The 12,966-nt window shown below is 49.2% G+C and overlaps 4 protein-coding genes across 4 annotated transcripts; 3 read left to right on the top strand and 1 right to left on the bottom strand.

The window, feature by feature from the left end:
* The first annotated feature begins 263 nt into the window (after positions 1 to 263).
* BJ212DRAFT_139574 (uncharacterized protein) lies at positions 264 to 1,759 on the top strand. The gene is made up of 5 exons (XM_041337188.1): positions 264 to 592; positions 645 to 860; positions 911 to 943; positions 992 to 1,074; positions 1,124 to 1,759. The coding sequence occupies exons 1-5, from the start codon at positions 467 to 469 to the stop codon at positions 1,632 to 1,634; spliced, it is 969 nt and encodes a 322-aa protein (XP_041193902.1). The 5' UTR covers positions 264 to 466; the 3' UTR covers positions 1,635 to 1,759.
* Positions 1,760 to 1,884: 125 nt separating this feature from the next.
* On the bottom strand, positions 1,885 to 4,451 carry BJ212DRAFT_1270151 (Endonuclease/exonuclease/phosphatase; the record flags this gene model as incomplete). Its single annotated transcript, XM_041330859.1, has 4 exons — positions 1,885 to 2,367; positions 2,418 to 2,636; positions 2,690 to 3,171; positions 3,221 to 4,451. The coding sequence occupies 4 exons, from the start codon at positions 4,449 to 4,451 to the stop codon at positions 1,885 to 1,887; spliced, it is 2,415 nt and encodes an 804-aa protein (XP_041193903.1).
* A 2,153-nt stretch (positions 4,452 to 6,604) lies between these two features.
* On the top strand, positions 6,605 to 8,573 carry BJ212DRAFT_139606 (major facilitator superfamily domain-containing protein). Its single transcript, XM_041337199.1, has 9 exons — positions 6,605 to 6,687; positions 6,812 to 6,924; positions 6,983 to 7,171; positions 7,219 to 7,318; positions 7,364 to 7,895; positions 7,945 to 8,031; positions 8,086 to 8,152; positions 8,245 to 8,288; positions 8,339 to 8,573. Exons 2-9 carry the CDS (start codon positions 6,832 to 6,834, stop codon positions 8,391 to 8,393), a joined length of 1,167 nt encoding a protein of 388 aa, XP_041193904.1. The 5' UTR covers positions 6,605 to 6,687; positions 6,812 to 6,831; the 3' UTR covers positions 8,394 to 8,573.
* A 1,836-nt stretch (positions 8,574 to 10,409) lies between these two features.
* BJ212DRAFT_1270294 (multidrug resistance protein 4) lies at positions 10,410 to 12,488 on the top strand (the record flags this gene model as incomplete). The annotated part of the gene is made up of 12 exons (XM_041330878.1): positions 10,410 to 10,607; positions 10,668 to 10,856; positions 10,904 to 10,997; positions 11,043 to 11,156; positions 11,208 to 11,514; positions 11,562 to 11,569; positions 11,625 to 11,657; positions 11,713 to 11,837; positions 11,895 to 11,983; positions 12,033 to 12,122; positions 12,172 to 12,238; positions 12,306 to 12,488. The coding sequence occupies 12 exons, from the start codon at positions 10,410 to 10,412 to the stop codon at positions 12,486 to 12,488; spliced, it is 1,497 nt and encodes a 498-aa protein (XP_041193905.1).
* Positions 12,489 to 12,966: the final 478 nt, after the last annotated feature.

Raw genomic sequence — 12,966 nt, forward strand, 5'->3', positions numbered from 1 at the left:
CGGGGTTCCACAGAAAATCAACACAACTGCAACTTTGAGTGGTACCTTGAGGTCAGCTAGCACTTTGCCTCCAATTCAAACAAGGAGGGTGAAATTCAAGGTAACAGGGAGCAAAGAATGCCACCTGAACGTTGACCAGCTGCATGCAGGGTTTGATTCACTAAGTGGAGGATGGTGCGTTGTGGTAGTAAAGCGGAGTTCGAACATCTAACTTGGACGTACTGGCAGCAGGCCTGACGTTTCCAACTTGGGGTCCTTTGCACGAAATTCTGCTAGCGATAATCGAATTGATTATATTGCGGGCTCTATATGATTCACCCTACTTATCGATGGTTGGCCAACAGCCTCGGGCGTCAGCCAACCCCTTGGCGGCTGACTTGCTGGAACGACTAGGTGAGGCTGACTGCCCTATGCACATAAATACCCTAGCTCTCTCTTGTCCTGAACTTCTGGAACGACGAGACAAATGGCTGTCGCTGAAGACGCGTTCAAACTCCTTGGTAGAGTTGCTGATGCTTTCGACAATCCTTCCTCCCGCGAGTCACGCAAAGACTTCCGGGTAAACACCATCAAGATACACAGGCCCCAGACAGTATGTAATCTCACTATGCGTGCTAGGGGCCAACATTATACCTGTGCATCAGAGTCGCTCCAGTCAGGAAAGTCAGATTCAGCATGCTCGTTATCCCCGTCGCGAGCCCTCTCTCTTCGACGTCAGCTACATCTACGATGATGACGAACTTGCCGATGTATCGACGATTGGAAACCGTTCATGCGCGTCATCTGAAACAATCAAGAGCCTCACCAGAATTACCTCGTATGACAATGCGTTCTATACCTGTGATGATACGATCGCCTTGGTATTTCCATATCTATCTCAACATAGATCGCATTTGACAAATCCCAATAGGATGAATCATCATGCGACGAAATGACCAAGATGGTTTGTGAAACCTGTTCAGCGTCTCATTATTTAACCAACGTCTAGTAGCTTTTTTCCAGTGGCAGTCCACTTGACAGACTCAACAACATTGCTCGTGCCGAACTGAAGAAGACCGGCTGGTTCGAACGACCGTACGCACATAAAAAAAATTCCAGCCCTCACTCGTTCATCTTCCTCTAGCGATCAGTGGTCCATCGTCAACATGGGCCTTTCAAGTCCAATGACGCACACACGTGGACCCACGTCTCCCCCAAAAACCCCTCCATCCATCCTCTCCCCAATTCTCCCCTCCACACCCGCCATCACCGCCGCACCTCCATCCTTCACACCATCCCCACAATCACCCACGAAGACGCATTCCTCCTTCAAAGCCAGTACCCCAAACGGCAAATACAGCTCGAGCTCGCATGATAGTTTTCCAGACTTCAGCACGCTATCGTACGCTCCACGCGCCGAACCCGAGCCACCGAAACGTTTTGGAGTGAGTAGCCGTGTCAAGCAGCTCATGAAGCGCGTCTTGCACGTTAACGTCAGCGTGCATCCAAGCGGGAGATCAAGACAATCTTTGCTTGTGGGAGTGGGCTTGCGGCCTGCTTCCATGGCTGGAGGGTCTTCGGGTACGTGGGCGTTTGCTAGTTTTGGATCTGCGCATACTCAGGCGGGGAACCGATGGAGTGGGCTTTGGCATTGACAGATTCGTTCATGATTTATTTTTTGTATTCTTTCTCTCAGTTACTGTATCCAAATTCCTTCTCCAAGCGGTTCTATTTCAACTGGCCTCCATAAGGGTGGATGTGCTCCAATTATGTATACGACTCCTCCCTAACAATACCAATACAAATTACATCTCGAAACGATGACATGGTACATGTAAAATAGTCCTTTAAAAGTCTATGCATAAAGTCATACAAAAACCAAATGGTCATGACACCCACCCCATCCTATATCAAAGCCTGCTCGACATAGAATTCCCTCGCATCAGCCAACAGCTCCACCAACGTCCCCAACCAATCCTCCTCCACAATCGCCTTCTCCTTCGCCCACGCATCCAACCTCACGCTCTTAACAGTCATAGCAAACGCAGCGCTCACAGGTCGATGATCGCTCACATTCGCCTCGTATCGTTTATAATGCAGCTGCTTCACGCGCTCCGGGTCTCTCGAACGCCAAAGCACGCGATCGCACCAAGCCGGCACCCGTTTTTTCTCGCTCGTGTCGAATTCGTTGGAACGGCGGTCGTATTTGTAGGTGGGGGAGAAGGTGAGAGGTCCTTCGTGGAAGGAGCGGAGACGGAATCCGCGGTTGTGTTTCATTTCTTTTAGGAGTTGGTCATGGGTGTGCAGGGCTTCGAGGTCGCCGGATTGGATGGAGGAGATGACGGCGTCGCGGCGTTGGTCGATGCGATAGTTGAGGTCGCCATTGAGCTAAGAAACGATCAGGGACAAATTCAAGGAAAGGATGGGATAGAACGCACGAAGACAATCTCGTGATCTAGAACCATGGACCCATCTCCCCCACCGACGTACGCAAGAGACTCCTCAATAGCATCCGACGACGGAAACACAGATTTTTCCTCCAACATCGCAGTCACATCTGCATTGCGCTGTCTTACGTGATGCTGCCCGGCCGCAAGATGGCAATTGATGAAACAAATCGACGAATCACCAATTACAAACCGTGCGACGATGCCTCCCTGCATCAATATTATCGGCATGCCTTCAACAAGACTAAAAACACGATGCGTACCTTATTACCATATCTCCCACCCATCCCCCGCTTGATCGTCGTTATCGCTACATTCTTCAGCGCAGCCCTCTCCGAGTTCTTCACGAACATGCACGTGAAAAGCCCGACGAGACTTTCGGTATGTATCACCGTATACCCCTCCGCAAGCGCTCGAACCTCTTTTACAAGTCGATCATGCCACCGCTTATAACTGGAAGTCACTTTCTCTGATATTTTGCCCTCCTCGCCTTTTTTCTTTCCGCCCAGTAATACAGTCTTTGCAGCCATCTTGCGGCTTTCTAGGTCGATGAGCTCTTGGAATCCAAAAGAGATGATGTCAGGTGCTGGTGAGACAGACGTGAGAGCGTCGTTTAGGAAGGTGAGGTTTGCCGAGTCGTCGGTGAGTGCGTCAGGTTTGGCAGCGTCTACGTTCCAGGAAACGACGAGGACGTTGATAGTGCGGAAAGTGCTGAATTCACGCTCACGCTTCAAGAGTTCGTTGCCTGCCCCGACTCATCAGCCCAAATCTATAAAACAAAACGCAGCACACACCAATCCAATCAATCCCCAACAAGCCATCCCAAAACTTCATCTGCTCATCTCTACCAACACTCACCACACTCAACTTCTCCTCCTTCTCGATAGACCACGGATCCACGAATATACGCATGACCGGTAATCCAGAATGCGCGTTCCATGCGTTCGTCACGACCCAAGGGCGGAATGACACGTCATACGCGCATATAACGCCCGTGCGTCCACCAGCCCACAAACGCGTCCCGACGCCTTCGAGACTCAGCACGTCCGATGAACTCACTTTGACTACGTCTGCGCACTCGGGTCCTGCAGCTAGATTCCAGATGCTGATGAATCCACCCTCGTGCCCGAGATAGGCGAACCCCGCATGTGATTGGAGGAGCGTGCCGCTTGTGACTGCGCCAACGTGATGGGTGGCGTTCGGAAGGACACTCACGGTGCGTGAGATGCTGCCTGGGGCGAAGACGTCGTAGATCCTGACTATGGGTACTGTAGTAGGTCCAGAGCCGTTGGTGTCGCTGCGTAAGCTCGTCCAGAGAAGACCCCCAAGTAACTTTACGAATTCTTGTTTTTCTGCGATGCGGTACACGCGTGGGGCAGTAAATGTGAGACTTGGAACTTCGGAGCCAGATACAGCTGTCGGTTCGAATACGAGCACTTTCCCGCTTTCGTCTACGCTGACCATTGCGTTGCGGTGTCGGAATATATGCGTCACGACACCCGCATGGACACCGAACTTTGATCCGATGACCTCTCCTGAATCCATAGCGAGTTCGATCAAATGACCTTCCTTCGTCCCAGCCCATACCACACTACCCGCACTCCCAGCCCGGAACTCAAGCGCAGTCACTCTCGCATCGCGCACTCCCATTTCCTTGGTATCTCCCACCCATATCGGCACATCAACGTGCCGTGCAACATCGAAGCAGCGCAAGTGGTGGTGGCTAGCGACGAGCACGCGCGTACCAGCTACTAGGACTTGGGCCGCGTATGCAGGCACGTGCATTTTTGGAGTGCGTAGGGTGGGTGGACGACGGGAAGCACGACTCGCGTCCGGAAGGAGCATGCGTGGGTCATCGCCTCCCTCTTCTGCACCGGATTCTTCGTCTGATGAAGGGGTGTGTGCGCGTCGTGCCGGAGGGAGTTTGTCGCCTGGTGCGATGGTACGGGTTGGTGGTGGTGGGAGTTTACTGCTTCCGAGGGGTTTACGGTCGGAAATGAAGTCGTTGGGTATGGTTATGTTCATGCTGTGGCGTGCGGGGAGGGAAGGAGGGATATCTGGGATATCTTCTGGAGTCGGACGACGTGAGGGGAGGGGAGGGGGACTGCTGGGTGTAGGAGTTGAACTGGCTGACGAATTGCGGCTATTTTCGTTTCCAGCGCGTCGTGGAGGGGGAGGAGGGGGGACTGTAAGATTTGGGCGTGAAGGAGGTTTGTGTGGAGGGGAGATGCTTGCTACGCTGTCGCTTGAGCTGCCTGAGTACCCACGAAAATGAGTTCCACGAAAGGTGATTGCAGGTGGGAGTGAAGACTCGGATTCGTCATCAGAGAAGGGACTGTGTCTTGACGAAGAGTTTGAGCTGGGATGATCAAGGAAATCATCGCCACTGTCAAATAGAGCGGAACGATGGGGCGGGGGTGGTGGTGGTGGACGCCGGAGGGTTATTGGTGGACTGGGTGCAAGAATGTTAGGTTCTGAATGTGATGTGAGATTGTCATCGCGTGGAAGGTGTTTAGGTGTGGACTGTGGTGTAGGGAGAATTAATGTACTTGAATGATATCAGCACTTTTGTTTCGAATGTAGAGGCATAAGTACTCACGAGAAACGATTTCTAAGAGAGGCGACGCCGGTCATACGGGGCGATTCGGGTGCGTCAAGATATTCGTCAGAAGGAATATCTTCCGGACTTAATACTGGCTGAGAAGACAGGCGTAGAGGAGTGGAGTCTAGGACGTTGGAGTCGCTTTGAGTGAGTAAAAGGGAAGGTCGTTTTGCTGGTTTTGTTGGAGTTCGGTGAGGAGAAGTGGCTGCAGTTCTAACACAGGTAGCATTTTATGGAGCTAGCTGGCGGTGATATAGCACGGAACACTTACGCGAAACGTTCCCTCAATGATGCTACTCCACCCCCACGAGGAACATCGTCATCGTCCTGGCCAGACACTGACAAGTGTTCTAGACTCGCGCGTGGTGATCTGAGAGCTGCTGGCACTGGCACAGGTCTCAACAACGGCGAAACAGCAGGTGACATAATTGGTTTCTTGGCTGAGCGGGATGGTGGAGGCGGTGGTGGTGCACGCTTACTCGAATCAGAGTTGGGCAAAGCATTCCGCAGCTCACGATGTTGGACGTGAGAGCCATCCTTACGCTGTTGCTGCTGGCGAGGCGATGTAGTTGGGTTTGATTTGAGTGGCTTGCTTGTATTATCTTGAGCAAGCTGTTCGAATCTGCTCTTCAAGCTCTTGATAGAGGGAGTAGGTGCAGACTCGATTCCAAGCTGATCCTCGGCCATGAAATGAAACTTCTTGGCGTCCACACTCTTCGCAACCGAGGAACCTTGTTAAGCGTCGTCGTCGAACCAGCCTGAGACCCGCAGGAAATTGATAGAAACTGGTGAATTATTACGGTTCGTCGCTGTCGTCGGCGTCGTTGAACTCAGTTGTTCGAATTCGTGAGTGGGACCACCTTCATGGCGTAGCTGCCAAGAACTACTACCATATTAGCCGCTCATTATCTAAATTTGATTTGTCCGTTGGGAATGCCTCACACAACACGCTACGGTCACTCATCTTCATGCATCTAACTCGCCAAGTGCTCATCGCCATGCTTAATTTTGGGCACCTCGTTGGCTGCAGAATCAAAGTTGTACTAATATTACCTGCTAAACTCAGGACTTGTCTTGTCTATCTAGAGGTCTCTTCCCTCGTTTAATGGCCACGCCGCGGCCTGTCCGGGTCATTTTCAGTGCGTAATACTATGTCATCAACCTATTGGACAGCATTTCCCTCGCAGATAGGTGAGAGCTCAATCCTTCCCTTCTCCCAGCATATCGTGCTCTATGTCAGCATCTCCTCCAGTCCCCTAAATCATGATTCTAATGACCCTCATGTTCATGACCCCTCTGCCATCCCCAATACGACACGGAAAAGTGAAAACGGTGGTGTCAAATCCGTCGAAATCAGGTCGAAATCGAGGGATGTCAAAGTTGAAATCGGATTTCGACGTTTTTGAGCGTCCAAATCCAAGTCCAATTCGACGTCCAAATCATGTCCAAATCAGCCTCCAAAATCAACTTTGAACTCCCGTAATGATTAGCCGATCGTTATGTCAAACACAGACTTGCTGGTTACTCGTGTACATCATATAATTCGCCATGCCTTTCGGTCACCTCGTAGACCGCGGAATCAAACTGGAAGTCAAAGTTCCTAGGCAATGCGTAATCCTGTGCTATAAACCTATTTAACAGCATTTCCCTCGCAGATCAGTGAGAGTCTAATCCTCCCTTCCTCCATGTCAGCATCTCCTCCAGGAGCATATATATATTCCCCTATCAAATCAAAATCATGATTCTAATGACTCTCGTGTTCATGACCTCACTGCTATCCCAGACGACAACCTCGAACATATAATGCTGAAAAAACAGTCAGAGGATAAATGGCAGCGCGACCCAGTCAACCCCAGGAATTGGTCTCCCGCAAAAAAATGGACAACCACTGCAGCCGTCAGGTTCTTCCGTCAGACATGTTTGACCATGAGGCCTAACATTGTTTTCCTGTCAGGTTACGCTATACACTTTTGTTATGCTATTCGCAAGTTCTACTATGGCACATGGTCTGCCAGACTTGGCCACAAAATTCAATATAACCGATCCAACCGTCACACCGTTGACTCACAGCATCTTCCTTTTCTCATTCACCATCGGCCCTTTATTCGCCGCACCTTTGTCCGAAGTACATGGTCGTTTGCCGGTGCGTTGTCCTCTTTTTAGGGAATTGTCTGCTTGAATGAGCTCAAGGTACTCCACTTAACGAACATCTTATTCCTCCTATTTAATCTCGCCTGCGCTTTCTCATCGTTTGCTACTAGTACCACTTTCCTCGTCTTTTGGTCTCTGGGTACGTCATCGAACTTGCTGTCATACCTTCGCTTACCCTCCAAAGATGGTTTCGTAGGGAGTGTACTTGTAACATGCGGCGGAGTCATCGTTAGCGACCTCTTCTTCGAACGCGACCGTGCCTCTGCTATAGCACTGTACTGTAGGATACTTGATAGGCCCGTTTCACGGTCTGCCACCTTGACACAAGTTCACACTCATCTCGCAAGGTCCCGTGGTCGGCCACGTCATGGGATGATCAATGAGCCAGTTGTTTTCTATATCGTCGTCGGGATCTGCGCTGTTACCCAAATACTTGGCATCCCTCTCATGAGAGAATCTTATGCCCCAGTTATTCGGCTTCGCCGTGATAAAAATTCTCTGGATCCCGAAAGAGTGGCTATGGTACACCCCGCCTTCACCATAAACAAATGGGCTTACTTGTGGATCAACCTTAAACGACCCGTCATGATTATGACTCGGAGTTTTATATGTTTCATCCTCAGTTTACACGCTGGGAAAAATGGAGGAAAGGGTAAGCCAGAGATGCGCGTCCCCGTTGTGATACTCGGCTCGTTGATCGTCCCTGTGGGACTATGGTGAGATGGATGCTTCTATTTTTGTTGGTTCTAACCTGATCTATGTTAGTTGGTATGGATGGTCTGCCCAAACCCAGACCCATTTCATGATGTCCATCGGCGCCGCTATCTTTGGATTCGGTATAATGACAGCTTCGTGAGCGTGGCACCTTTTAAAATCACCGTTCATGGCTGTTAAACCTCTTTGAAGTCTCGCAATTCAACTATACCTTATAGATACATTCACATATCCTGCGAGCGCTATCGCAGCTACTTCTGTGAGTCTTCCTACTCTTACTCTTACTCTTACTCTTACTCTTACCTTCAATCTCGCCTGCGTTGTCATGCACTGAACATCTCACCATGTCAGATGCTCCGCGCACTCCTCGACTTCGCATTTCCTCTCTTTGGACAGTATGTGTTCGCTACGCTTGGTGGTGGATGGGATAGTTCACTTCTTGCAGGTCTTGCCATCGCTATCGGTACACCCTTCTTTGTTTGGATATATTATGCTGGTGAACGTATGCGTGCGAGGAGTTCTTTGACTCGTTGGTGTTGGTTGTTCAACTTCGTCATCATAGCTGGATTTTATTTTTCGTTCTCAGACTCTATCTATTCTCTCGGTTTGTTTGTACCTCAGCGCCAGCGGTTCTATCTACGACTTTGCTTTGTCTTTAGTTCCACTTCTATCAGTTGATTTTGATTTTATTCTGTACGACTCTCTTTTCGGCGTGATCATGGGTAATGATCATATGGGTGTGCAAGAATGATCTGCTGTAAGGAATGGACTGGTGGACACTTGGTTGTTGGATCATGACTGAGCTATACACAATTCCGTACGGCGATCAGTTGACAATGTCCTTGCAATATCACAGCAAAAGCCAGCAAGTACTGTTCTGATATAGCGTACGATCGCCACAGCTAGCGGAGATGTTAGACCGGGGCGGGGCGGATGGGCTGGGTATGCCAAGATTGAAACTTTCTGCCGGACATGTCTCGAAGCAAATCCAATTAGACGAAGACCGGCTGTGGGCAATATTCTCGAGTCCTGCGATATCTAACCCACAGTGTCTCTGTCGAAACTGGGAGTGTGAGCAATTTCCCACCCGTCGAGCCAAAGAAGTTGATTTTCTCTCTTCACGGATGTCGACGTAGTTGACATATAGTCCATCGCTAGGTAAATCCACGCCATGCATCCATATGCATGTCTGGACCAGATGTCGTGCCAAGGGTTGGTCGGATGTGGACGATATTATCCGAGCTTGGTTACGCACATTTCCTACATGGTCTTATCGCAATCATCAGAATGCATCGCGGTACCGAGCCATCTCAACACCAGAAGAGTGAGCGAAAGGCATGTACACTGGGCTTCTGTGATCGTGCTGTTACACCTTCGATGGCGTCAGACGCAAGACATGAGCTGTGGACGATGTGTAGAACGAATTTCTGGAGCGTGAGGTATGCAGTATTTTCGATTTCCTGTCATGGTATCGTCGCTGTTGAATAAGTGACTGGAGAAAGAGAGTACATGCCTTTGATATCTGTTTGATGATTGTCGAGTAGTCCACTTGGTACATACCAGATTTCTCGTAGAATGTGATGTTTGTGATTACCCTCTGCTTTGCAAGGCGTCCTGGCGGATTGACACTAATCAGCACGGGCATGACAAGGTCTTTGACAGATACCCTTGCAGCCTGCTGCAAACTATCTTTGCCCCTGGGTGTAATCACCTCAACTTCAAAGTCGTTCGCAAGTAAAATCTGCTTCGAAGGCCGATGACGACACGCGCGGCGTCCACAGTCTCTTCAGTCAGAGCGAATGCTTTCTGGGTGACCTCATGCACGAGTACACGAACATCCGCATAAGATGGCGAGGGCGATGAGATGGCTTTTGTGAGAGCCATAGTGGATGGAGTCTACGACGTCGTCGGATTCTCGAGAAAGGAGATGGGCTGTTCGTGCAAGCGTCCCTAGCAATCTGGGCCAATGTTTGCCTTAAGCTGGATGGTGTCGACTAGCACGACATCGGTAGTGGTGGGCAAAGACATCGAGATGGCTTTCGTGAAATGTCAAAAGTTGCAAAACTCCCTCAAATCCCAGTCCCAGCTCGAAACCCGCAGGAAATTATGGTTCGTCGAACTCGGTTGTTGAATGCACGGACCAGGCGTATCTGCCAAGAACTATTACCATATTAGCCGCTCATTATCCAGATTTGATTTGTCCGTTGGGAAACCCTCATGTGGATCATATAAACTCGCCATGCTTTTCGGGCACCTCGTTGGCTGTGGACCCCTCTGGAGTTGGACTAGTCTGAACTTGGTTTCAACCTGCTAAATGCAGGACTCGTCTTCTTTATATATAAGGAATGTGTGTCCCCCATGCCTGATCCTCCCCTCGTCCAACGGCCGCGCCTGTCATAGTCAATGCGTAATCATACTGTGCTATAATTAATTCATCATCTATTTAACAGCATTTTCCTCGGGCCCGCAGAAAAGTGAGAGTCCAATTCTCCCCTCCTCCCAGTATACCCTGCTCCATGTCGGCATCTCCTCCAGGAGTCCATATCCCCTTAAATCATGATTCTAACGACCCTCATGTTCATGTCCCTTCCACCATCCCAGACCACAACCTCGAACGTAAAATTCATGAAAAACAGTCAGAGGATGAATGGGAGCACGACCCACTCAACCCCAGGAATTGGCCTCCTGCAAAAAAATGGACAACCACTGCAATCGTCAGTTCTTCCATAAGAGATATGTACTAACCGTGTGGGCTAATTTTGTTATCATGTCAGGTTGCGCTATACACTTTTGTCACTCCGTTGGCAAGTTCTATCATGGCACCTGGTCTGCCAGACGTGGCCATCAAATTCAATATAACCAGTCCAACCGTCACAGCGTTGACTCTCAGCATCTTCCTTCTCTCATTCGCCATCGGTCCTTTGTTTGCCGCACCCTTGTCCGAAGTATATGGTCGTTTGTGGGTGCGTTGTCCTCTTTTCAAGGAACCATCTGCCTGATTCAGTTCAAGGTCCTTCACTTGGCGAACCTCCTTTTCCTCGTGCTTAATCTCGGTTGCGCTTTCTCACGTAATACCGCATCTTTCCTTGTCTTTCGGTTTCTAGGTGTGTCATCTAACCTGCTGTCACGCGTTTGCTCACTCTGTAAAGCTGGTTTTGTGGGGAGTACACCGGTAGCAATCGGCGGAGGCGTCGTTAGTGACCTTTTCTCTGAACGTGATCGTGCCTCCGCTATGGCATTGTACTTCATCGGACCCCTGATAGGTTCATTTCACAATCTACCACCCTGACGCAAGTTCACACTCATCTCGCAAGGTCCCGTGGTCGGCCCCGTCATGGGAGGTTTCATCGCAGAGTCAGTCGGTATACAGGATGTTTTCTTTGTCGTTGTTGCAATCTGTGGCATTGCTGCAGTACCTGGTATCCTTCTCATGAGAGAATCTTATGCCCCAGTGATTCGCCTTCGCCGTGACAAAAATTCTCTGGATCCCGAAAAGGCAGCTACGATACACCCCGCCTTCACTATGAACAAATGGGCTTACTTATGGATCAACCTCAAACGGCCCGTCATAATTATGACTCGCAGTTTCATATGTTTCATCCTCAGTTTATACATGGCTTTGTAAGTTGATTTTACTATCACACAGCTAACTGATATCATTTATTTAGGATATACGGTCAGTAGTAGCATACCACACAAGTCCTTGGACTTGCACTAAAACCGTGTCTCAGGTATCTACTACTTGATGTTTACTACTTTTCCCGGTAAGGTCACATATGCTCAGTTCCACAGGAACGGATATTAAACAATTACGCCCAGATCTCTTTTCGATCGTGTATCACTTCAGCATCGGAACAGGAGGTCTGCCGTATATCGGAATCGGCGTTGGGTTCCTATCTGCCACCATAATTGGCGCGAGGATTTGCAACAAGACATACTTATATGTATGTCAAGATGCGTTCTAACTCTACCGCGATTGCTCAACCACCTATACTATCTAGCTTGCTGAGAAAAATGGAGGAAAGGGTAAGCCAGAGATGCGCATCCCCGCTGTGATACTCGGCTCGTTGATCGTCCCTGTGGGATTATTGTGAGATGGACGTTTCTATTTCTGTCGGTTCTAACCTGATATACGTTAGTTGGTATGGTTGGTCTGCCCAAGCCAAAATTCATTTCATGATGCCCATCGTCGGCGCCGCTATCTTTGGATTTGGCATAATGATAGCTTCGTGAGCACGCTCCTTTAATGCCGTTCATACCTGTTAAACCTCTTTGAAGTCTTGCCATTCAACTATACCTCGTAGATGCATTCACATATGCTGCGAGCGCTATCGCGGCTGCTTCTGTGAGTCTTCCGCCCTTACCATCACCTACTTTTAATCTTTCATGGACTAAACACCTCACAATGTCAGACACTCCGCTCACTCCTCGGGTTCGCATTTCCTCTCTTTGGACAGCAAATGTTCGCTGCGCTTGGTTATGGAGGGGGTAATTCACTTCTTGCAGGTCTTGCCATCGTCATCGGTATACCCTTCCCTATCTGGATATATTATGCTGGTGAAAGTATACGTGCGAGGAGTTCTATGACTCGTTGATGTTGATTTTATTCAGTATGTCTTTTTGATGTGATCATGAGTAATCATCATTGGGTGTGCGAGGGTTATACGTGGACTGGGTGAACACTTGGTTTTTGGACCATGGCTGAATACAATTCCATACAGCGATCAGTTCAATATCGCGATCCTTTCTAACTCATCGGGGATTGCCGCATGACCCAAGAAGACATCTATAAATAAACTTACGCGCGTACGATTCACAACCTCATCCTCATCCCCAATTTCGATAGAAGGAACAAAATTGTTCCTTCTATTTGTCTGTCCATGGGAGACTTGAACCAAACTCTGGAGATGTTTACGAAAGAATATTGTTAGAGTTTGGTTCGAGACTGCCACAACTCATGCACGTCGCAAATGTTTTATGCCGAAGTCACTTATGATAGGGTGCTCGCTATGCCATGCGCGCAGTATATAAAATCATACTGGAGTTCAAAGAAAAGCTGGCTGTAGGATCTTG

The sequence above is a fragment of the Suillus subaureus genome (genome assembly GCF_016647635.1).
Source record: "Suillus subaureus strain MN1 chromosome Unknown BJ212scaffold_13, whole genome shotgun sequence".
Classification (NCBI taxonomy): Eukaryota; Fungi; Basidiomycota; class Agaricomycetes; order Boletales; family Suillaceae; genus Suillus; species Suillus subaureus.